Source organism: Lynx rufus, unplaced genomic scaffold (assembly GCF_022079265.1).
Source record: "Lynx rufus isolate CCGP_SWC_20201006 ecotype Redwood Valley unplaced genomic scaffold, mLynRuf1.p SCAF_10, whole genome shotgun sequence".
In the NCBI taxonomy this organism is placed as follows: Eukaryota; Metazoa; Chordata; class Mammalia; order Carnivora; family Felidae; genus Lynx; species Lynx rufus.
The window spans coordinates 6484570-6511177 of NW_025814824.1; the positions used below are offsets into that span (position 1 = coordinate 6484570).

The following is a 26608-nucleotide window of genomic DNA, read 5'->3' on the forward strand; positions in this document are numbered from 1 at the left end:
TGCTATATGCCAATTATGTCTCAATAAAACTAAAAGAAAAGCCAGAAAAAAGAATTTCTTTTATCTCACAAAGTATGTGTTGTACACAAGGAAGAACAGTTACCCATAGAAGTTTTAATTGTGATAAGATCAAAAAGTATCAACACACAGAAAATACAATTAACTATAGAAAAACTCCCAACTGTTCATACTGATGTATATGGATTTGCATAAGGAAACTACCTGATAGAGCTATAGATGTCCAATGGGGTTTGATCCTTCTCTTTGGCAAGTCTCATCATATCTAACACTGCCATTCCAAGACATTCTTCCTGCGTTTCATGAGTCACCGGTATTTTTATCCATCCATGTAAAAAATCATGCCGCCACTACAGGAAAAAAATTTAGAAGGAAATATACCTTAAATTTCACTATCACATTTTAATCTACTATCGTATTTTAACCTATAATTTCTAGAACATATGCATTTAAAAAGAACGTCAACTCCTTCCTTGATGTTCAATTATTTTGCCACAAAATTTTAGTAAAAGTGTTGTCAATGGAAACTGATTTAAACTGGGTTCCCCATTATACAGTACATATGATGTCAATCTATTTCACTGCTTATATCTTCTCAAGTTATATCCCCTACATAAAAATTACCCAAATTAAAATAGACATTAATTAATTAAATATGTCCTGAGTTCCACATATGTTCAAAGCATTATACTAAGGACTGTGTAAGATACAAATAGAAGTCTCCCTCAAGGAGACTAAAATCTAGCAGGGAAGCTAAACACGTAAACAAAGTATTATAACACCAGATATCTACACTAAGTGCCACACAACACATGTTTCAAGGACTTGAAAAGAAGTTGAAATTATACCAGTTGAGATAATCAGAGAAGGTTTCATGGAAAATTCAAAATTTCATGTAGTCTTAAAAGATGAAGAAATTTCTGATATACAAAACAGGGTGATAAAATAGAAGGAATGATACAAAAACAAAGCACAAGGCATATTCACAGGTAAAAACAAGTTTGGTTGGGCAGACAACTTATGTAAGGGAATAGTGTGGACTAAACCTTGGAACACTAAGTTGGAGTCAAATTGAAGGTACCCTTGAATGACTTGATCCTAACAAGCAACAGACAACCATTTTTTTAAAGCATCGGTTTCTCACAGCACCTTTTCTTAAAGCATCATGCCTCTTCCATTGGTAGACATACCAATGATAATAAAAAAGTGCTTTAAGGAAATAATGTGTATTCAAGGAGACTCTGTAAGAGGTACAAATATGAGATAACAAGGATCTGATGTAGGGAACAGAAGACACTAAAAGAGTTTGAAAAAAATGATAATGTTATCATGATATAAAAAAATGAAGACAAAGAAAAAACAAAAATTTCAAGATTTTGGTCTAGATGATTTAGGAATATGGAAATCAGACTGAACATGTAATGGGAGAAAAGAACAGCAAAACATAAAAAGCACCAATATTCTAAAAAGTAATAGCAATTTTCTTGATAAGAAAGGTAAGAATTACAATATTAGCCAATGTTTAACCAAGGTTTTAAATACCAATGTTTAACCGAGGTTTTAAAGAAACAATATGGAGGGAATATACATTTTGTACTGAGTATCTATGAATTCATTAAAGGTTGTCACAGGGCAGCAATTTATTTATTTACTGAGGGGCTATAAGACAATCCTCAGAAGAAAATGAATTTAAAGGGGACATCTGGGGCGCCTGGGTGGCTCAGTCGGTTAAGCGTCCGACTTCGGCTCAGGTCATGATCTTGCGGTCCATGAGTTCGAGCCCCGCGTCGGGCTCTGGGCTGACAGCTCAGAGCCTGGAGCCTGTTTCAGATTCTGTGTCTTCCTCTCTCTCTGACCCTCCCCTGTTCATGCTCTGTCTCTCCGTGTCTCAAAAATAAACGTTAAAAAATTTTTTTAATAAAAATAAAAATAAAAAAAATAAAAGGGACATCTGATTTTTGGCTTTTATTGGCTTACCTTTCCCAAATCTATCTTTCTATAGTAATATCTTATGTACTTTATACTTTAGTGGCTGAACTTTTTTTAGTTATTTAAAAATCTCAACATATCTTATACTTTGATGATGGCACCAGTCAAATCTGCTTTATTTAGTCTATAATATGCATATAATCTAACCTGGTATCAATATGAGCTGGATAAGTTAACTACTACCTTATGTATTTTCTGGGCACAGATTTAGAGAAATAGAAACATTAAGAAATAGAAAATTACATGTGGTATTTATTATCTAGATACAACTTAGGATTCTATTGTGAAATTATTTTGCTGTGCTAGATAAGAAAATTCCTCCTAGGAAGACAAAATTAGAAATCATCCACAATTTTTCTTGATCATAAGTATGAGATATCACAGTATTAATACTAGGGTAAAGCAGCTGAATAAACAGTTTAGGAAAATCGTCTTCTTAATGGGATTTAAATTAGCATGCCACCAAAATAAAAACCAGTTCTGCAGCACAGGTGACATAATCATAAAAGAACATAAAGTCATAACCTCATAGTATCTATTCTCAAAAGCCTATCTCTCTTTTTAATGGCTACTGAAACAAAGGTTTTAAAAGCTACTGAAGCTATCTAAAAGCTGGGTGGTGGTCAAATTATTTTTGACAAGAGCACCAAGATCATTCGATGGAGAAAGAAACAGTTTTTTCAACAAATGGTGCTGGAAAAACTAGATATCCACATGCAAAAGAATGAAATTTGGCCTTTATCTTACACCATCAATAACAGTTAACTCAAAATGAATCAACGATCTAAACACAAGCACATAAGAGCTAAAACAATAAAATACTGCAAGAGAATATAGGGGGAAAGCTTCATGATACTGATTTGGTAATGATTTCTTGGACATGATACCAAAAGCACAGGTAAATACAAGAAAAAAAAATCAGATTATATCAAAATTTAAAACTTTTGGGCATCACAAGACACATCAACAGGTGTGAAAGGCAATAGACAGAATGGGAGAAAAGATTTACAAATCATATGGCAGATCGGGGGTTAATACCCAGAATACATAAAGAACACTTACAGCTTGACAACAACCTGATTAAAAAATGGGCAAAGGACACAAAGAGTAATGTACCCAAAGAAGATGTACAAACCTCCAAAAAGCTTAAGAAAAATGCTCAACATCACTAATCATTAGGGAAATGCAAATCAAAACCACAATGAGATATCACTTCACATCCATCAGAATGGCTATTATCAAAAAACCAGAAAGTAAGTGCTAGTGAGGATGTGGAGAAACGAATCCTTGTGCACTGCTGGTGGAATGTGCAGCTGCCACAGAAAACAGGGTAGCAGTTCCTCAAAAAAATAAAAAATAGATTTACCATGTAATCTAATAATTCTACTTCTGGATACATCTCCAAAGGAATTGAAAGCAGGATCTCAAAGAGATATTTGTACACCTATGTTCTCAGCAGTGTTATTCATAAGAGCCAAAAGGTGGAAGCAACCCAAGTGTTAACAGATAAATGGATAAACAAAATGTGGTCTATACGATGGAATATTAGCCACCCTTAAAAAGGGAGGAAATTCTGACATGCTATGACATGCATGACCTTGAAGGCATTATGTTATGACAAGTCAGTCAGTCATAAGAGAGGAAACGCTGTGTAATACCACTCACATGAGGCACCCAGAGGAGGCAAACCCAGAGACAGAGACAGAAAGCGAAATAGCTGCCAGGGGCCAGAAGAGCATGAGGCATTGAACAAGAGGCCTTGTTTAATAGGTATGAAGTTTCAGTCTAGGAAGATGAAAAATGTTCTAAAATGAATGGTGGTAATGGTTGCACAATAATGTGAATGTACTTTAATGCCACTAATGTGTCCACGTCAAAATGGTAACTTTTACTAAATATATTTTACTAGAATTTAGAGAAAGTTTCCTGTTCTCATAACCCAAAAGAGAAATATCTTTCAGTTTGTTGCTCACAAACTGAACCAGCTTTCTTAGATATCTTAGAAATATGAGCTGTGAGCAAATGCACCCCAATGTTTATGGCAGCACTACTGATAATGGCCAAATTATGGAGAAAGCCCAAATGTCCATTGACTGACGAATGGATGAAAAACATGTGATACATACATACGTATACATACATACACACACAATGGAATATTACTTGGCAATCAAAAAGAATGAAATCTTGTCATTTGCAATAACGTGGATGGAACTAGAGTGTATTACGCTAAGCGAAATAAGTCAGAAAAAGATACACAATTTCACTCATATGTGGAATTTAAGAAATAAAACAGATGAACTTAAGGGAAGGGAAGGGAAGGGAAGGAAAAACAAGACAAAAAGAGAGGAAGGCAAACCATAAGAGACTCTAAAACACAGAGAACAAACAGGGCTGCTGGAGGGATGTTGGGTGGGGGTGTGGGCTAAATGGGTGATGGGCATTAAGGAGGGCACTTGTTGGGATGAGCACTGGGTGTTAATGTCAGTGATGAATCACTGGGTTGTACTCCTGAATCCAAGACTACACTATATATTAACTAACTTGGATTTAAAAAAAAAAAAGAAAAGAAAAGAAATGTGAGCCGTGAGGATCTGTGCAGCTATTTCCTATGATATTTGCAAATCGGATTCAGAACTCCTTACTCTGACATTTTGGGAATAAGAAGAGCATACCTTTACTCAAAAGCACTAATAAATTTTTTCTTTAGTTTCTACTCCTCAGTCTTATGGCACATAAAAACAAGTTATTTAATGACATAACATTTCAATTATTGTTTAAATTAAGGTAACAATAAGAAAACATTATAAAATGTTCAAATACACTACAAAACTTTAAAACAGCAATATTAATGAACAAATAACTAAAACACAGCTCTCAGATCAAGTATTAACATCTAGCCATCCTCTTATGAGGAGCTAAACAAACTATTGTTAACTCACTTTTATATAGTTTCCTACTTTTCTTTACATTTTATTACTCACTATTTAAGTCTGAAATTGTTCAGGAATAAAAAAAATTTTTCTTCTCTAAATTAATTTCGCTGTCTTATATTCCAGACACTTATATCTACGTGAATCATGTGCTATAACTCAATCTGAACTTTGTGAAATCCTTAAAATGTCACAAAGCATTAAAAAAAATAAATAAAAAGAGCTAATTAAGGGAACCTTTATAAAATAGATTTTATTATTTATAAGTTATAAATAATGAATTAAAAATTAGTGATAAAAAGATTAAAAACTAGTGATAAAAAGAGTCAATTTTGTTACCTTTCTGTACCTGCTAAGCAAGACAGAACATCAATTTTCCCATAGATGAAGATTTTCCTGATGAAGAGCTACAGAACACAGCAAGATTCTTATCATTTAACACGTATACAAGTAAGATAATATAATTATACCTGAGCAAAAAGGTAAGACATGACAAAGTCATCAAGAAGAGGAGCTTCAGCACCTCGAGACACTCCATGCCGATAGGTTCTGTTGCTGCCATTACAATACCAGTAAGGAAAGTAAAATCTACAAGACAAAACATTCAGTCAGCCTCCAAATAGTTCAAATATAAACATACTATGTACATATAACCACTTCCAGCATACTGAAAGGTATTATCCCATAATCAGAAAACACAGCTAACAGTGTTAAATACAAGGTAGGGACAAAAGAAAATCTGGGTAAGACCATGATAATAGTATAGACAGAAGATACAAGAAACATAAGTGTAAAATCAATATGTTTTTTGCTTTTTTTTAAAGTTTATTTATGTATGTATGTACGTATTTATTTAGAGGGAGACAGCGTGTGTGTGTTAGTGGGAGAGGAGCAGAGAGAGAGGGAGAGAGAATCTCAAGCAGGGTCCCACAAACTGTGAGATCACGACCTGAGCCAAAATCAAGAGTCGGACACTTAACCGACTGAGCCACCCAGGTGCCCGTGAGCTGCCTGCTTCTATGCACAGAATGCAAAAGCAAGAGGAAACAGAAAAATGTAGAAACAAGATATTAACAAAAAATTGTTTTAATATTAATCCAGTGATATCGGTAGAGGAATCTGAAAATGCTAACTGGTATGAAAACAATGGCTTCTTCTCTTAGGAAATGGAGGTTAATCACCACAGGATACCACTTCACCCCTGTCAGAATGGCTAGTATCAAAAAGACAAGAAATAACAAGTGCTGGCGAAGATGTGGAGAAAAGAGACCCTCCGGGCACCGCTAGAAGCATTGTAAGTTGGTGCAGCCATGACGACAAACAGTATGCAGGTCCTCAAAATACTAAAAATAGAAACACCATACAACCCAGTAATTCCACTACTGGGTATTTACCTAAAGAAAATGAAAACACTAATTTGAAATGGGACAGGCACCCCTATGCTTACTGCAGCATAATTTACAATACCCAAGATACGGAAGCAGCCCAAGTGTCCATCAACAGATGAACAGATGAAGTGTGGTATACATACATTATGGACTATTACTCAGCAATAAAAAAAGAATGCAATGTTGCCAATGACAACATAGGTAGACCTAAAAGGTATTATGCTAAGTGAAAGAAGTCATACAGTAAAAGACTAATACCATATTTCACTTATATGTGCCAACTAAAAAGTGAAACAAATGAACTAAAATATAAAAAAGAAACAGACTATAGAGAAAAAAACTGGCATTTGTTTTGGGGAGTGGAACACAGGTGAAATAGGTCAAGAGGATTAAGAGTTACAAACTTCCAGTGCCAAAATAAAGAAGTCATGGGGATGAAAAGTACAGCATATGGAATATAGTCACTAATACTATAATAACTATGGTGACAGATGACAAGTAGGCTTGCCATGGTGAGCATTTCATAATGTACGGAATTGTCAAATCACTATGTTGTATACCTGAAACAGAGTATGTCAACAACACTTCAGTACAAATGAATCAATCAATGAAACAAGCTAAAAACTTGTCCTTCAAAGAAACAAAAAATATTCTCTATTGCTTCATTTACACCTTTACTGAGATATAATTCACATACCTTAAAGTTTACCCATTTAAAGTATACAATTCAAAATGTTTTTTAGTATGTTTGAAACATTGTACAAACATCCCACAATCTAATTTTAGAACATTTTCATCCCCCCTAAAAGAAACTCCATACCTACCAACAGCCATACCCAAATCATCCCAACTACTCTCCACCTCTAAGTTACCACTAGTCTATCTCTATAAATTTGCCTGTTTTGAGCACTTTATATTAATGGAATCATATAATATGTGGCCTTTTCTACCTCCTTTCATAAGCATAATATTTTCAAGGACTATCTACATTATAGCAAACATTAGTATTTCATTCCCTTTTTAATGCCCAGTTAATATTTGATCGTATGGATAAACCACATTTTGCTTCTTCACTCATCACATGATGGGCATTTGGATTGTTTCCATCTTTTTGGTATTGTGGATAAGGCTGCTAGGAACAGTACGTACAAGGGTAAGTGTGTGTGTGTTTTCTACGTCCATCTTTTTGAGGAACAAACTGTGAAAGTGGCTGCACTAGTTTACATCTCCAACAGCAACACATAAGTGTCCCAATAGTTCAGATCCTTGACAACACGTGGAGAGTGTCGCTAAGTTAGTCTTTGGTATTGCTGACTTGGCGTCCATTTTGTTTAACCAAGAGGCCTGCAGTGACCTTAAACTGACAATAGCCCCTTCATGCAAGTGCACACCCTACACAACAGCCCACTGAGTCACAAGCAAATGTGAGTTTCTGATAAAACTTCCCCAACACCCTTGTGATCAACAATCTCCCCTGTTTTCCAGCACCTAATCCTTAAAAGCCCCTTCAATAAGACTCCCATGTAGCTTACCAAAGACCAGCTCTTTCGGCTTGAATCGACCAAATTGGGCCTTAGGCAAGGAACCCCAAAGCACTCTACCCACAGACCCTAGGGAAGCCGTGTGCCCTGGGTCCTATGTCTCTCTGCACCCTGCCTTGATCTCTCCATGTGGCCCCTCAAGGCATGCTGGATACCTCCAGAACCTTTGAGTAATAAACTTTTCTATTTCAATTTCTCTTGTGCTCTGTTGTTGAAGCATGGCTCACCATCCAACACCCCGTGCCCTATTTCATAAGTAATAATTAGGCAAATTCATAACAACTTGTTATTGTCCATCTTTTATATCTTTGTCATCCTAACGGGTGAACTGGTGTCCTGCTGTGTTTCTGATTTACATTTCTCTAAAGACTAATGATGTTGAGCATCCCTTCATGTGCTTACTGGCTATTTGTATGTCTTATTTAGAAAAATGTCTATTCAAATCCTTTGTTCATATTTTCGCTGAGTTATGTCACTGTACTATTGAACCATTAAGAATTCTTTATGTATTCCAGGGGTGCCTGGGTGGCTCAGTTGGTTAAGCATCTGACTCTTGATTTCTGTTCAGGATATGATCTCATAGTTCATGGGATAGAGCCACAAGTTGGGCTCCATTCTCTCAGTGGAGAATTCTTTATGTATTCCAGATGTAAGACCTTGATCAGATATATGAGTTACAAGCATTTTCTTCCATTCTGTGGGCTGTCTTTTCACATTCTTTTTTCTTTTAAAGCTTACTTATTTATTTTTGAGAGAGAAAGAGAGAGCATGCATGTGAACAGGAGAGGGACAGAGAGAGAGGGAGAGAGAGAATCCCAAGCAGGTTCCGCGGTGTCAGCACAGAGCCCAAAACAGGGCTTGATCTCACAAACCATGAGATCATGACCTGAGCCAGTCAAGAATCAGATGCTCAACTGACTGAACAAACCAGGCACCCTTGTCTTTTCATTCTTGACAGCAACCTTTGATGCACAAACATACATTTTGATGAATCCCAATTAACGTACTTTTCTTTTGTCACTTGGGCTTTAGGTGCCATACTGAAGAAACCAATGCTTACTCTAAGTACACAAAGATTTACTCCTATATTGTCTTCTAAGAGTTTTATAGTTTTAGCTCTTAGATTTAAGTCTTTGATTCATTTTAAGTTAATTTTGGGGGGGCACCTGGGTGCTTCAGTTGGTTGAGCGTCCGACTCTTGACTTCAGCTCAGATCATGATCTCACCATTCATGAGATCAAGCCCTGTGCTGGATTCTGTGCTGACAGTGCGGAACCTGCTTGGGATTCTGTCTCCCTCTCTCTCTGCAAATAAATAAACAACCCCCCTCTCAAAATAAATAAACATTTTTTAAAAAGGCATTTTGGGGCACCTGGGTGGGTCAGTCAGTTAAGCATCTGACTTCAGCTCAGGTCATGATCTCACGGTTCGCAGGTTCAAGCCCCGCATTGGGCTCTATGCTGACAGCTTGGAGCCTGGAGCCTGCTTCTGATTCTGTGTGTGTCTCTCTTTCTATCTGCCCCTCCCCTGCTCATGCTCTCTCTCTGTCTCTCAAAAATAAATAAATAATAATTAATATTAAAAAATAAACATTAAAAAAATTGATAAGGGAAAAAATTTGATAAGGGAAACAATTTTTAATTCTTGAGAAGAGATCAGCAAACTCTGGCCCATAGCCCCATTCTGGTCCACTGTGAGTTTTTATAAATAAAGTTTTACTGGGACACAGTCATGCCCATTCATTTACTTCTTATTCATGGTTGCTTTCACACTTTAATAACAGAGCTGAAGAGTGAAAACAGAGATAGTATAGCTTCGAAGCCTAAAATATTTACTAATGGCCTTTTCAGAAAAAGACTGTAGACCTCTCCTCTACAAACATTCTCAAATCAAAAGATACACTTACTAATTGCAGAAAGTACAGTCATTACAGAAAGTAATAAAAAAAAATACTCCCAATAAAATATTGGTATTTTGTCAATCTATGGAGCATGTTAACATGCTTCTTTTAAATAATACAACTTTGGGGGCACCTGGATGGCTCAGTTTGTTGAGCATCTGACTTCAGCTCAAGTCATGATCTTGCAGTTTTTGAGTTTGAGCCCTGCATCGGGCTTGCTGCTGTGAGCACAGAGCCCATTTCAGATCCTCTGTCTCCTCCTCTTTGTGCCTTGCCCCCACTCACGCTCTCTCAAAAATAAAAAAATTAAAAAAATAAATAAGTAAAAATAAAATAAATGATCCAAATTTGTAAAGTCTTAAAACCTGCATAAAAGTCTTACTTTGGATAGATTTAACCCTAGGTACTTTGCATTTTTTGTTGCTATTCGTTATCTTAAATGACCTCTTTTCTGTTTGTGGTGTACAGAAATAGTTGATTTCTTTTAATGTTTGTTTGTTTATTTATTTATTGAGAGAGAGAGAATGCACACGCGCACAAGTAGGGAAGAGGGGCAGAATGAGGCGGGGGAGTGAATCTTACGCAGGCTCCACGCCCAGTGTGGAGCCTGACATGGGACTCGATCCCATTAAAAATCAAGAGTCAGGAAAAAAAGAAAAAAAGAAAAAAACAATCAAGAGTGAGACATTTAACCAACTAAGCCACCCAGGTGCTCCAGGAATAGTTGACTTTTAACATACTGATCATATAGATCTAGCATTCTGCTGAACATTTATTATTGATGCCTATAAATTTGTTTACATTTTCTATGTTAACAATCATAGCATCTCCAAATAATGACTCTTTGCTTCTTTGTTCTCAATTACTAAATATTTTGTGTATTTTTTTGTCTTAACTGTATTTGTTGAGAACTCCACTAAAATCCTAAATAGAACCAGTGGTGGTGGCTATTTTTGTTTTTTATCTTGTTTGTGATTTTAGAGACTGCTTCTGACCTCTTACCATTTGAGAATATTACTTGCTTCTTGCCTTTGGTAAATATCCTTTACCCTTTACCATGGTAAGGATATCTCTCTTGAATTTTAGTTTTTTAAGGCTTCCTTTTCTTTCCTTTTAAAAATCATGAATGAGTCCATGTGCATTTTTACTATGCAACACTGACTCTGCATGGAATGAATCTATTTCATAAGAGCCACAGATCAAACATATTTCTTTGTTTTATCATTTTGAGTGGAAAATTATTAAATAAATTAACTAATAATTTGCGGCTGCAAATAACACTGGCAAAATCATACGTCTACTTCAACTCTAAAAAAATTATATATTTTTTAAAGCTTATTTATTTATTTTTGAGAGAGAGAGAGAGCACAAGTGGGGAGGGCAGACAGAGAGGGAGAGAGACACAGAATCCAAAGCAGGCTTCAAGCTCTGAGCTATCAGCACAGAGTCCGACGCGGGGCTCAAACTCATAAATCGTGGAAGTTAGACGTTTGACTGAATGAGCCACCCAGGTGCTCCACTAAAAAAAATTATTAAAAAGAGATGGGAGATTACATTTTGTTGCACAAAATATTGAATTTCCTAGGAAACCAACAATATTCCAAATTTTATTTGAATTTTATTCAGGATTTTATTAGTGAAGGCCATTCACATCCTTTTTAAAATTTAATTATAATACTAAATGGTAAAGTAGCATCCCACCAGAAAAGCTCAGAGCATTCTAGTGAAAAAACATTTATAAACACTTCCTCTAGTAGAGAAAAAGTCTTAAATGAAGCTCTGGTCCCTGTTATTAAGTACTCTGCAATTTAAAGATATGTCTGGGGGCGCCTCGGTTGCTCCGTCAGTTGAGCGTCTGACTCGAGATCGGCTCAGGTTGTGATCTCGCAGTCCTGAGATCCAGCCCCAGGCTGGGCTCCATGCCAAGCGTGCAGCCTGCTTGGGATTCTCTCTCTCCCCTCTCTGTCCCTTCCCCCACTCATAATAAATAAACTCAGAAAAAATGTACATATATGTTTGATAATTTCTCTCACTTTGCCCTTTAACCACTAAATGAGTCACTTTACTGTAGAAAGTACCTTATTCTGTAGAGTACATTGTGCCTGGTTGATTCATCTACATGGAAGACATGGTTGGGCGGATACCAGGTCCTTTCGGTTTCACTCATTAAAGCAAACATACTATGATACACGGGCGTGATTCCTAGGAAAGAGGTACGAAAAGAAATGATTACAGAGCGCAGCAAGTACATTTATGGAACATCTGTAATTTGTAACAGGATTGAAACAACAACTCTTATTTGGCACAAGTGCAGTAGCAATTGACATCTTTTGGTTCAGCATGACTTACAACTCAATTCTTAATTTAATCTTTTTCCCTGCATTTTAAAATATGATTGCTGGAACTCTTTCAAGCAGATTTTTAAAAACATTTTATCTAATTTTTTTTAGGTATCTTGCACAGAAAGGTTAATTCAAATCTGTGAGTGTTTTAATTGATAATGAGAGTATCAACTAAACTATTTGGAGATCACTGAATACTTTTAAGAGAACAGCACAACAGTTTTTTTTTTTAATGTTAAATTTTACACACTGCACCAGTAACTATATTTTCTGCACTTTTTACACTTACAAGGAAAATATTTTAATGTCATCTTAAACTGCAGGGGTATATGATTTTTTTCAAAGATATTTTCGAAGGTACATTAACAAGGTTTGAAGACTACTGAACTTTTTAAAAAGCATATGAAACAAAAAGCCACACAATTAAATAATGCACATTATCTCCCAGCACATATAGAACATTCACACATAGACACACACATACACATTCCAATCTTTTGGGGGCTAAGAACAAGTCTCCCAAAGTGCCAGAGAATAATCAACATGTTCTCTAATCACATTTTAGCTAAATCAGAAATGAATACTTAAAAAATTTTTTTTAATTTTTTTTTCAACGTTTATTTATTTTGGGGACAGAGAGACAGAGCATGAACGGGGGAGGGGCAGAGAGAGAGGGAGACACAGAATCTGAAACAGGCTCCAGGCTCTGAGCCGTCAGCCCAGAGCCTGACGCGGGGCTCGAACTCACGGACCGTGAGATCGTGACCTGGCTGAAGTCAGACGCTTAACCGACTGTGCCACCCAGGCGCCCCTAATTTTTTTTAAATTCAAGTTAGTTAACATACTTAATCCTATATATTTGAAAACATAAGCCTCACAAAAACATTATTTTTATTCTAGTAATGTTTTTGATCTTTTCCACGGTAGACAAAAATGACACCAACTCAACACACTGACAATAAAGATATAAAATTTTCATTTGAATTATCAACACAACTGTTTACTCATAGATATATAATAATTTCAGTAAGTTACATATAAAAACAGTATTGAGTAACAACTTTTAAACTGTATCCTTGTATTCATTCTTGTATTTACACATACTTCTGAATACCTCAGAGATTATAGGAGAAATTATAACAGAAATTAAATAGTATTTATAATGAACAATTAATAACATGTGTTAAAAATTATGGAATATAGCTAAAGTGATACTTAAGAGGAAAAATTATAGCTTTAACCTGATTATGTCAGAAGATAACAAAGAATGATCTAAGATGGGGCGCCTGGGTGGCGCAGTCGGTTAAGCGTCCGACTTCAGCCAGGTCACGATCTTGCGGTCCGTGAGTTCGAGCCCCGCGTCGGGCTCTGGGCTGATGGCTCAGAGCCTGGAGCCTGTTTCCGATTCTGTGTCTCCCTCTCTCTCTGCCCCTCCCCCGTTCATGCTCTGTCTCTCTCTGTCCCAAAAATAAATAAACGTTGAAAAAAAAAAATTAAAAAAAAAAAAAAAAAAAAGAATGATCTAAGTTATCTAACTCAATACATTAAAAAACAACAGAATAATCTAGAAGACAGTTGAAAATGTGATAGAGCGGAAGTTAACAGAAGAAAGATTCAATAAAGAGAATCAAGAAAATAAAAGCTGATTATTTGCAATAACTAACAAAATAAACAAGCCTTTGTCAAATCTGATCAAGAAAAAAAACCACAGATAAACACTAATGATTTTTCAAAAGTATAACTGGCACACCTGGGTGGCTCAGTCAGTTAAGTGTTCGACTTCGGCTCAGATCATGATCTCACAGTTCATGAGTTTGAGCCCCATATAGGGCTCTGTGCTGAAAGCTCGGAGCCTGGAACCTGCTTCAGATTTTGTGTCTCTCTCTCTCTCTGCCCCTCCCCAACTCATGCTCGTTCTCTCTCTCTCTCTCTCAAAAATAAACATTAAAAAATTAATTAAAATGTTTTTAAAAGTATAATTATAGGTTATAGAGACAATAAGAGAATAAACAATGACAATAAATTTGAAAATGTAGACAGACAATTTTAAAGCCATATGTAATTTTAAAAAACGGATTCATTGTTAGTGTATAAGAATGCAACTGATTTCTGTACATTGATTTTGTATCCTGCAACTTTGCTGAATTCATGTATCAGTTCTAGCAGACTTTTGGTGGAGTCTATCGGATTTTCCATGTATAATATCATGTCATCTGCAAAAAGCGAAAGCTTGACTTCATCTTTGCCAATTTTGATGCCTTTGATTTCCTTTTGTTGTCTGATTGCTGATGCTAGAACTTCCAGCACTATGTTAAACAACAACGGTGAGAGTGGGCATCCCTGTCGTGTTCCTGATCTCAGGGAAAAAGCTCTCAGTTTTTCCCCATTGAGGATGATGTTAGCTGTGGGCTTTTCATAAATGGCTTTTATGATCTTTAAGTATGTTCCTTCTATCCCGACTTTCTCAAGGGTTTTTATTAAGAAAGGGTGCTGGATTTTGTCAAATGCCTTTTCTGCATCGATTGACAGGATCATATGGTTCTTCTCTTTTTTTGTTAAAAAAAAAAAAAAAAAAACGGATTCAAAAATAAAAAACTTCAGGGGTGCCTGGGTGGCTCAGTTGGTTGAGCGTCCAACTTTGACTCAGGTCATGATCTCACAGCTCATGAGTTCAAGCTCTGTGCTAACAGCTCAGAGCCTGGAACCTGCTTCAGATTCTGTGTCTCCCTCTCTTTCTGTCCCTCCTCTGTTCATGCTCTGTCTGTCTCTCTCTCTCTCAAAAAAAATAAACGTTAAAAAAAAATTTTTTTAAGAATTAAAAACTTCAAAAGAACTATAACCATTAAAGAAACAATCTATATACTTACAAAAATAAAGGTGAAGAAAGGAAAAGGAGGAAAGAGAAGAAATAAGAAGAAAGGAAAAACCACCATGAGGCCCAGATAAAATTTATATACTAGTTCAACCAAACATGAAAGACAATTCCAACCTTCAGTATACTATTACAGAGAACAGAAAAAGAGAGAACAGGGAAATTAACATACTTTGTGAGTTTACTTGGACCATGATACCAAAACCAGCCAGATATCATAATCAAATAGACTCACTTACCAAAATAGGTACAAAAATCCTAAATATTTTAAATTTTAGCAAAACAAATCCTGCAATGATTCTTAAAAAATAAAAAAAACTAAGATAAAGTTCATTTATCCTATAATAGCAGAGATGGCTAAATTGGAAAAATGTAATTCTTCATAACAATGAATCAGAGAAAAATCTGAAAATAGCAAAATGATATATTTGAAAAGCTGTGTGGTGACTACAGTGATATATATTTTTTCTATGTGAAGTATTACTTTAAATATTTTATAACAAAAAAATCAGAATTAAAAAAGCAAAATAAAAAAGTGAAAATGGCAAAAAAGTGGATATAAATTATTCACAATAGAACAAATCCATGATTAATAATAATTAAAAATAATTAATAAACATGTGAGAGGATGGTAATACCTAGTGTTGAATAAAACGTGAGTTAAAATTATGTGATATCACTTTATATCCATTCAACTAGCAAAAACAGGAGGGATAACATCTAGGGCTGATAGGATGGCAGGGGACCATGTTACATAATTGCTAGAAATGTCATTTGGAATAGATTCTAAGTTGGCACAAAAAACACTCTGATCGATGGAAAAGAATAGAACAGAAACCGCAGTCATTTTTAACTCTTTCCCTACACACCCAATCAAAGTTATTTTTATTTTTATTTACTAAAAGCACCTAAATGTGCTTCTTCTTTTCCAAACCATTATCTAAGTGTGATTCAGTTCCATATCATTCTAGAGCAAGGACAGTCAACATTCCACTAATATTAACAGAGACTCTATTACATAATAAGCACAAAATGGGTACAGGAAATACAAAAAGGAAAAATAGTGCCTAACTTTAAGGATCTCACATTATAAGAGATGAACTCAGAGATGCCACTGGAGAACTATAATTCAAAAGGGTCAGTGCCATGATAGTAAAGACCACAAAAAAACAAATAAGTACAGGGGAGAAATGAAAAATATTCTTTGCTTGGCCAAATTTTTATCAAGGCCCCTCTGAACCCTCCCGAACATGGCCCATACACGTTTTTCCTCGTAGAATCAAGTTTTAGCAAGAATCCTGCTAAGTCCATTTAGCAAACCACCTTAGATATCTAATCAAACTCCTCACCCCTATTATCCTGCAGGTGATATCTGATCACATTGACCTGCCTTTAGCAAGAATCATATTAGGCTGGTTCACTCAGAATCCCCCCAGACTTGATGTCTACTCTTAGTAATTTTCCATTCACCAATGCCCTGTCAAACTTGTCCCTTGGCCACAAAACCCCACTTGTTCAGGCTGTATTCAAAGTCAAGCTCACTTCTATAATGGAGTATCTCCCCTATTACAGTAGTTTATCAAGTAAAATCCATTTTCATCACTTTAACTTCTATTCAGCTCTGATTTTAACAGAGGTAGTTCAGATGAAGTAAAGACTTCAGTGACAGCTTCTGAAGAGGTAATGCATAAGCTGAAGAAGGCACATGAGGATCTGGCCATTCTATGTAATGGCAAAGCCGAGCACATAAAATATCGCATAGAAACACAAGAAATACTGAAAGGAGTTCTCTAGGCTGAAAGGAAGAGATGGCAGATGGAAGCATGGAACTACAGACAAGAATGAGGAACAAGGGAAAGGATAAATATAAAAGAATAATGATTGTTTAAAGCAACAATAATATAAGTGTCCTGTGATGTCTACAGAAGTAAAACACATGATAAATATGATAACAACACCAAAAATAAATAGAAGTAAACGGAGTTGGAATCAGATTTCTGGTTGCTACATTACAAATTTGAAATGGCCAACATTTCAATGTTCAACCAAAATTTATAAAGCAGGCATAAAAACAGGAAAGTATTCGCATTCACCGGAAAAGTTAAAAATTCCTTTGTTTTTGTCACTTGTTTTGGGTGGCAGTTGTTTATTGACTTTTCTAAACTATAAAGTCTATATTCTTTGTCATTTATAGTCCTGAAATCTCAGTTTTTTTAATTAGTGGGATTCTCTCTCTCCTTCTCCCTCTGCTACTCTCCCCTACTCGTGTTCTCTTTCTAAAAATAAAATAAAATCTTTAAAAAATAAAATAAATAAATAAATCTAAAGACATTTTAATTTGAAATGGGAAAGATGGAAAAACATAGCCCACGCAAACAGTAAGCAAAAGAAAGCTGGCGGGGCACCTGGGGGGCTCAGTCTGTTAAGCGTCTGACTTGGGCTCAGATCACGATCTCACAGTCTGTGAGTTCAAGCCCCATGTCGGACTCTGTGCTGACAGCTTAGAGCCTGGAGCCTACTTTGAATTCTGTGTCTCCCCCTCTCTCAGCCCCTCCCCTGCTCACTCTCTCTCTCTCTCTCTCTCAAAAATAAACATTTAAAAAAATTTTTTTAATAAAAAAAAAGCTGGGATGGCTATACTAATATCAGACAAAACAGATTTTAAGTCAAAAGTTTACAAAAGACAAAGAACATTATGAAAATTTAAATCCTTAAGAAAATGGAAATATAAACATATACATACGTAAGAAATTAGCCCCAAAACATGTAACATGTAAACCAAAAAATGAAAACTGAAAGGAGAAATAGACAATTCAGCAATAATACCTGAAAAGTTCAATACACCGTTCTCAATAAGACAGAAAAACGAGTGGTGCCTGGGTGGTTCAGTGGGTTAACCATCTGCCTTCGGCTCAGGTCATGACCTCTCAGTTCACGAGTTCGAGCTCCACTTCGGACTCTGCACTGACAGCGAAGTGCCTGCCTGGAATTCTCTCTCTCTCCCTTCTCTCTATGCCCCTACCCTGCTTGTGCTCTCTCTCAAAATAAACAAACTTAAAAAATTTTTAAAAAACAGTAAAACGAGACTGAAGAACAATAAGAAAAAACAATAAGAAAAACTGAATTGTGCTATAAATCAACTAATAATAGACATATACAGACTACAACCCCACAAAAGCAGAATATACATTTTTCACAAATGTAAATGGAATATTCACAAGAATAGGCCATAAGTTAGGTCACAAAAGAAATATGAATACACTTATAAGGACTGAAATCATCCAAAATATCTTCTCTGACAAAAATGGAATGAAACTAGAAACCACAACGGAAGAAAAACTGGAAAATTCACAAATGTGTGAAAATTAACACACAAACAATGGGTCAAAGAATAAATCACAAAGGAAATTAGAAAATACATAGAGAAAAATAAAAGCAAAAAACCCAACATATCAAAATACTGGAGTCAGCAAAACCAGATAGAGGGAAATTATACTGTAAACATCTATATTAAAAAAGTATAAAGATCTCAAATCAATAATCTCCCTAGATACCATTAGTAACTTTGAAAAAAGGAGACTAAACCCAAAGCCAATAGAAAAAAGAAAATAATAAACACTACAGGCAAAGAGAATAGAAAAGCAATTCAAGGGGAAAAAAAAAAAAAAGAATGAAACCAAACATTGTTTATTTGAAAAAAATAAAGAATACTGACAAGCCTTTAGCTAAACTAAACAAGAAAGAAAGAAAAAAGATTCAAATTACCAAAATCAGAAATGAAAGTGAGGACAACACTATCAACATTACAGAAATAAAAAGAATGTAAGAAAATATGATGAAAAAATATTTGCCAACAATTAGATGACCTAGATAAAATGGAAAAATCCCTAGAAACACACAATCTATCAAAACTCATTTAAGAAAAAAGCAGAAACTATAAATAGACCTATACAAGATGAAGAGATTAAATCCATAATCAAAAACTTCCCAAGAAAAGCTCAGAACCAGATGGCTTCACTGGACAATTCCATCAAGCATTTAAAGAAAAATGACAATAAATCTTTCTCAAAATCTTCAAAAAAAAAAAAAAAAGAAAAAGTAACGGTTCCTAAACAACTTAATTAGTCCAGCATTACCCTGATACCAAAGCCAAACAAAGACACTACAAGAAAACTACAGACCAATATCCTTCATGAATATAGATGCAAATTTCCTCAACAAAATAGTAGCAAACCACATCCAGCAAAATATTAAAAGAATTATATACCATGTACAGGTGGGATTTATCCCAGGAATAAAAGGGTGGTTCCAGATATTAAAATAACCAATGTAATGAAAGAAAAAAAAATGATCATCTCAATTTATACACAAACAGTAACAAACTCTATACTCCTTAATGAGTTAAAAAAAAAAAAAAAACTTAAATAAGAATTGAAGGGATTTTCCTGAACCTGATAAATAGCACTTATGAAACACCCACAAACAATATCATAATCACCAGTGAAAGACTAAAAATCTATCCTTAAAATCACAAACAAGACAAGGATGACTACCTTCACCACTTCTATACAACACTGCAATGAGAGTTCTAGCTAGAGCAATTAGGCAAGAAAATAAAAGGCACCCAAATTGGGCAGGAAGAATCAAAATTGTCTTTATTGGCCCATGATATGATCTTATATACAGAAAATAGTTAACAACCTCCCCCCAAAATGTCAGAGCCTATAAATGAATTCAACAAAGTTAAAGGACATAAGATCAACAGGTAAAAATCAGCTCTACTTCTATACATGAACAATGAACAATCCAAAAAAGTATAATAAAAACAATTCCATTTACAACAGCATCCAAGTGAACAAAATACCTATAAATAAATTTAAGAGGTAAGACTTATACATTGAGCACTACAAAACACTGCAGAAAAAAATTAAAGAAGACCCAAATAGGCAAAAAGATATTTCATGTTCATGGATTGGAAGACTTACTTCAATGAGATAGTAGTAGTCCCCGGACTGACCTATATATTCAATGTAATCCCTATAGAAATCTCAGCTGTCTTTATTGCAGAAATTGACAAGCTAATCATCAAATTAATATAAAAATTAAAGGGACTAGGAAAGATCAAAACAATTTTGAAAAAGAACAAGAAAGTTAGAAAACTCACACTGATTACAAAACTTACTACAAAACTATAGTGATACAGAGAGTATGGTACTGGCATTAAGACATATAGACCAATGAAACAGAATTGAAAATCCGGAAACAAACCCACTCATCTATGGCCAAATGATACTTTGACAAGGGTTCTGAGACTACTGAGTATGGGAACTCACAGCCTCTTCATCAAATGATGCTGGGATTTGCATGTACATATCCATTTGATACTGGCTTCTTACACTTCACTCAATATTTATAAAGTTTATCCATATTGTATCATGTATTTGACACTATTTAGCTGAATATCATTCATCCATAGAAGAATAATGTACTATCAGTACATGGTACAACATGTATGAACCTTATAAACACTATATAAAGTGGGGGAAGTCAGGACCAGGTGAATATTCACATGCAAAAGAATGGCAGTGGATCCCTACCCTCAACCATCAGCAAAAATGAGCTCAAAGGGGCGCAAACCCAAAACTATGAAACTCCTAGAAGAAACTGCAGGGGAAATTCCTCATGAACTTGATCTGGTAATGAATTCTGAGATATGACACAAAAACACAAGCAACAACAACAGAAATAAACAAATGAGGGTTCATTAAAATTAAAGATCTTTGCTTCAAAGAACACTATCCAGATCCAGACAGTGAAAAGACAAAACATAAAATGGGAGAAAAGATTTCCAAATCATATAGTATCTGATAAGGGATCTAGAAAATAGAACTATTCACAACTCAGTAACAAACCAACATTTTAAAAGTGGACAAAGGAGTCGAATAGACATTTCTCCAGAGAAGATACACGATTGCCGGTAAGCAAGGCAAAGACACCCAAAAGAACTGCTAATCAGAAAAAATATACATATCAAAACTACAATAAGATACCACTTTACACCCAATAGAATGGATAGAATTTTTTTTTTTTTGAATTTTTTTTTTTTCTCAACGTTTTTATTTATTTTTGGGACAGAGAGAGACAGAGCATGAACGGGGGAGGGGCAGAGAGAGAGGGAGACACAGAATCGGAAACAGGCTCCAGGCTCTGAGCCGTCAGCCCAGAGCCCGACGCGGGGCTCGAACTCCCGGACCGCGAGATCGTGACCTGGCTGAAGTCGGACGCTTAACCGACTGCGCCACCCAGGCGCCCCTGGATAGAATTTTTAAAAGGTCATATAACAACAAGTGTTATTAGGGATGTGGAGTAATCAGAACCCTCACACACTACTGGTGTGAATGGAAAATGGTGCAGCCACTTTGGAAAACAGTCTGGTAGTTCCTCAAAAAGTGAACCATAGAGTTACGGTGTGACCCACAATTCCACTCCTAGGTATATATGCAGAAATGAAATCATCTGTCCACACTGTACACAAATGTTCATAGAAACATTATTCATGACAGACAAAAGGCTGAAACAGCCAAACTGTCCATCAACTGACCAACAGTTAAACAATACGTGGTATTATCCACACAACAGCATACTATTCAGCCATGAAAGAATTAACTACTGACAGATGTTACAATATGGGTGAACTGAGAAACTTAACAGAAGACCATGGGGGAGGGGAAGGAAAAAAAAAAGGTTAGAGAGGGAGGGAGCCAAAACATAAAAGACTCTTAAAAACTGAGAACAAACTGAGGGTTGATGGGGGGGTGGGAGGGCGGGGAGGGTGGGTGATGGGTATTGAGGAGGGCACCTGTTGGGATGAGCACTGGGTGTTGTATGGAAACCAATCTGACAATAAATTTCATATTAATAAATAAATAAATAAATAAATAAATAAATAACATGCAAAAAAAATATGGATGAACTTCATGAAAATTGTATGAGTTTAATGGTCTGGAGTTTCTCTTCAGATCACATAAATCTTTCACCTTTTACTAAAGATTTCCTTGGGGTGGGAATTATGAGTATAAGAAGCCAGTAATAAAAGGCCACATATTATATGACTCCATCTGTATGAAATATCTAGATAGACAAATTTATTGAGACAGAACATAGATTAGGGGATGCCTAAGACTAAAGAAGGAAGAGGGGGTGAGAGAGTGATAGCCAATAAGCACAGAGCTTCTTTTGGGGTGAAAAAATGTTCTAAAATCAACTGGGGATACTAAAAATTACTTTACCATACACTTTTTAAAAGTATGAAATGTATGATATGTGAATTATTTATCTATAAAGATTTTTCAAGAAAACCACAATGAGATACCACTTCACACCCACTAGTATGTCTATTATCAAAAAGAAAGGTAATAACAAATGTTAATCAAGATGTAGAGAAACTGGGACCTTCATACTCTGCTATCGGAAATGTAAAATGATGCAGATGCCTTGAAAACATGAGGGCGGTTCCTCAAAAGATTAAACACAAAGTTATGATATGACTCAGGAATTCAACTCCTTGTCACAAAAAACACATATGGCCTGCATGATTCCACTTATATGAAATGTCCCAAGTGTACAAATTCTTAGGAGTAGATTTGTGGTTGGGGGGAGTTGGGGAAGACATGGAAAATGACTGCTGATGGGTAAGAGGTTTCTTTCTGGGGGTGGTGAAAATTGACATGATTGTAGAGCTCTGTGAATACACTAAAAATATTGGATTATTTAACAAAAGAAGGAAGGAGAAGGAAAAGGAGGAGGAGAAGACGAAGATAAAGAAGCTCTCAAAAGCAGCTAGGTAAACCACCCATTACCTAACAGTGCCAGAAAAAGGCCATCACTAAAGAATATAATAAAATCCAGCAGGCAACAATGTAAATTACAAATTTACATTACAATATCCACCCTCCAATAAAAAATTGTAGGCATTCAAAACAGCAGGAAAATATGACCCGTAACTAGAAGAAACATCAAGCAGTAGGATAGCAAGAAATGACAGACATGGTAAAATTACCAACCAAGAAAGTTAAATCAGGTACTATAATATATTCCACTTAATAAAAAAAATGAGGAAAAAAAATGAACATGATGAGGTAATGGAAATTATTGAAAAGCATTCCAAATAAAACTTCTAGAGTAAAAACTGCAGAAGGTAAGTAGATGAGAAGATACGGCAATTGAAACTTACCATTTTGCCCTTGGTACCCCCCAAATTCACATCCTTTTCACATTAAAAATATATTCATTCCATTCCAACAGCCCCCAAAAGTCCTAATTCATTCCAGCATCAACTCAAAAGTCTAAAGTTCTAAGTCTCACCTGAATATCAACTAAATCTTACGTGAGTGAGACTCAAGGTACCATTCAGCCTGAGGTAAACTGCACTCTGGCTGTGAATCAGTGAAATGGAACAAGTTAAATGCTTCCACATTACAAGCATCAAACAGACATTTCTGCTCCAGAAGGGAGACAGAGAAATTAAGAAAAGAGTGATAGATCCCCAACAAGTCTAAAACCCAACAGGGCAAGTTCCATTAGACCTTAAGGCTCTATGATAATCCTCTTTGACATGATAAGCTGTTGTCAAGGACCCCTAGGACAGAGGGCTTGCCTACAGGACCCACCGGGGCAATTCCTGTCCCAGCAGCTTTACCCGGCAGAGGCTGGGCCCGAGGCTCCAGGCAGCCCAGTACCTAATGGTTTTGGGTGGCTCCATCCTTTGAAATCCAAGTGGAGGCAGCCATGTCCCCTGAGCCTGTACACTCTCCCCTGCTGGAAACAATACCCTCCATCAAAGTTTGCTGCCTGCACCCTCTGGAAGGCAGGGGCTGCACCTGGGGCCGGCAGTGCCCCAAGAAGAGCCCTCAGAGTGAGGCAGCACCAGGCAGCAAGCAGGTCTCCAAGCTCTGGCAGCTTTTGCTTTGAAAGCACTCTGCTCCCCAGGGCGGGCCCTGGCACTAGGAGCTGTGACGGGAGAGGCCTCTCCCATCAAAGCTCCTAGCGAATGTAGAAACAGCTGAGCTACACAAATCTTAAATGGTCCACTGGCCACATCCTTAGTGCTCTCTTCTAACCACTTTCTCACTTTTTGCAACATGGAAAGACTGAGAATTTTACAAATCTTTTCAGTTCGCCTTCCTTTTTGCTGAACGGTTCCATCTTTCTGTTCGCATTTTACTAAAGCAGTCAGGAGGAGTCAACCCACACTTTCGAGACTTTGCTTAGGTAAATACATCTGATTTCTTTGCTCACAAATTCTATTTTCACCAAAACACTAAAACACAATTCAGGCAAGTATTTTTCCACTATGAAAAAAAGGAAACTTCATTTAAAATGGAGTAGGAGGGGCGCCTGGGTGGCTCAGTCGGTTGGGCGGCCGACTTCGGCTCAGGTCACGATCTCGCGGTCCGTGAGTTCGAGCCCCGCGTCGGGCTCTGGGCTGATGGCTCAGAGCCTGGAGCCTGCTTCCAATTCTGTGTCTCCCTCTCTCTCTGCCCCTCCCCCATTCATGCTCTCTCTCTCTGTCTCAAAAATGAATAAAACGTTAAAAAAATAAATAAATAAAATGGAGTAGGAAAAAATAAAATAAAATAAAATAAAATAAAATAAAATAAAATAAAATAAAATAAAATAAAATAAAACAAAATAATAAAATAAAATAAAGGAGTAGGAAGCCCTGAAGGGGAAGCTCCCCCACATTACTACCTGCCCTAAGAAGCCTACATCACACTCTCTGCAGGAAGAGGCTTACTTACACACCCCAGCAGAAGGAAGACTTGCTCCTGCCCAGCAAAACCCAGCCAATAAGGACTCCGACAAAACCGCTCCTCCCAGCTTCCTCCTTTCTCCTATAAAAGTAAGCACTTTCCTCTGTTCTCTGAAGTTGTCTGTGGTTCTCTAGAGTTTGCTGGTCCCAAACTGCCATTCCTCTGCTTTTCCTAAATAAAGTCATTTTGCTGATAAAATAACTGGCTCTTTTGTTTTTTAAGGTCAACGCCACTTTACCAGGATTGCTCTTCCTCTAATTTCTAGTAACATGTCTCACATTTTTGTCTGAGACCTCATCAGAATGGCCTTTATCATACATATTTCTACCAACATTCTATTCAGATTACTTATGTATTCTCTAAGAATATTAAGACTTTCTCTATGGCTCTCCTCTTTTCTTTCTGAGTCCTCACCAGAATCCCCTTTAAAGGTCCATTCACAGTAAGATAGGCTTTTTCTAACGTGTTCCTCAAAACCCAGTTCCAAAGCTACTTCTACATGTTTCGATATTTGTTACAGCAGTCCCCCACTTCTCAGTACCAACTTTTGAAGCAGTCCATTCAGGATGCTATAACAAAAATACCACAGACTAAGGGGCTTATAAACAACAGAAATTTCTCACAGTTCTGGAGGCTAGGAAACTCTTGGTTGCCTAATGAGCACCCATTTTCTAGTTCACAGAAACCCTCTTCTGATTCATCTTCTTACCATGTCCTCACATGGAAGAAGGGGTGACAGAGCTCTCTGGGGTCTCTTTTCTAAAGGCACTCATTCCACTGATAAGGGATCCACCCACTGACCTAATCACCTCTTGAAGGAACCAGCTCCAAATACCATCACATTAGAGCAATAGATTTCATCACCAACCTTAGGAAAACACAAACATTCAGTCTGTAGGACTAGCCCAAGGCAGATTTACCTTAAATGTACTCTAGTGACGTTCTCCTTTTATTATGTATGTAAGAATATACCCATCAGTCATATAAGCATTTTAAAACACAAAGAATAATACATTATACATGTACATTAGAGTAGTATAATCGAAACAATGATCTATTAACAAGGAGAAAATATATGTTTTTGAATATTTACCACAAGCTTTAGAAGCAGCTACACAAATTTCTTCTGCAACATACTCCCCAGTTGGAAACTTCAGATATTCTCCATCAGCCTTCTCAAGAGAATGATAAAGATACACCTGTAGGAGTGGATCTATTTGCTTCACAGAATTAGCATTTCCAGGAATATCACCATTCTGATGTACAGGAGATACAGATACTCCTTCCATTTCCGTCATGGTAAGGCAAGCCATTCCCATGCAGAGTTTTTTCAGAACATTTGCCTATTAAGAAAAAACAATAACATTACAAAAGAAAGTGATACTGATAAAGCATCCCTCATGTACAAAGAAGCCTTCCCTGAAAGCACTGACTCTGTTAAATTGGTAACTGAATAAATATCGTGTGCTATATACAAAGCACAGTGAGAGGCATTGAGATTATAAACTTCCTGTGGACAAGGCCTATAAAACTGAAGTTTACAACTTAACTGAGGAAACATAATACAGATATGTAATACTAACAAAATGAACAAACAAAATCAGTCACAGGTAACAGGAGAAGAGATCCAACTAGACAACATAAATTCAAAACAAACGAATTAGTGTGACAATTGCTTACTGGGGTCTGCAGGGGGTAAGTAACATTTCAAACTGGGTTTAAACTTACAAGTTTTATTAGAGGAGTTCATACACAGAGTTGACTCTGTACAACAGATTGGATTTATATGAACGGAAGATGTAGAATATTCCAG

The 26608-nt window shown here is 36.3% G+C and overlaps 1 protein-coding gene across 3 annotated transcripts in view; it reads right to left on the minus strand.

The window, feature by feature from the left end:
* The window catches only part of JAK2 (Janus kinase 2), a 115830-nt gene that overhangs the window by 49225 nt on the left and 39997 nt on the right, over window positions 1-26608 (minus strand). For 2 of the 3 annotated variants that reach the window (XM_047101299.1, XM_047101291.1), the window contains exons 2-5: window positions 25889-26138; window positions 11848-11971; window positions 5411-5528; window positions 223-368 (exon numbers count right to left, since the gene is read on the minus strand). In XM_047101299.1, the coding sequence (XP_046957255.1) occupies window positions 223-368; window positions 5411-5528; window positions 11848-11971; window positions 25889-26114 (614 nt within the window). In that variant the 5' untranslated portion in view covers window positions 26115-26138. Of the gene's footprint in view, window positions 1-222; window positions 369-5410; window positions 5529-11847; window positions 11972-25888; window positions 26139-26608 lie in introns of those variants that run through there. The other variant, XM_047101307.1, reaches the window with a different exon arrangement.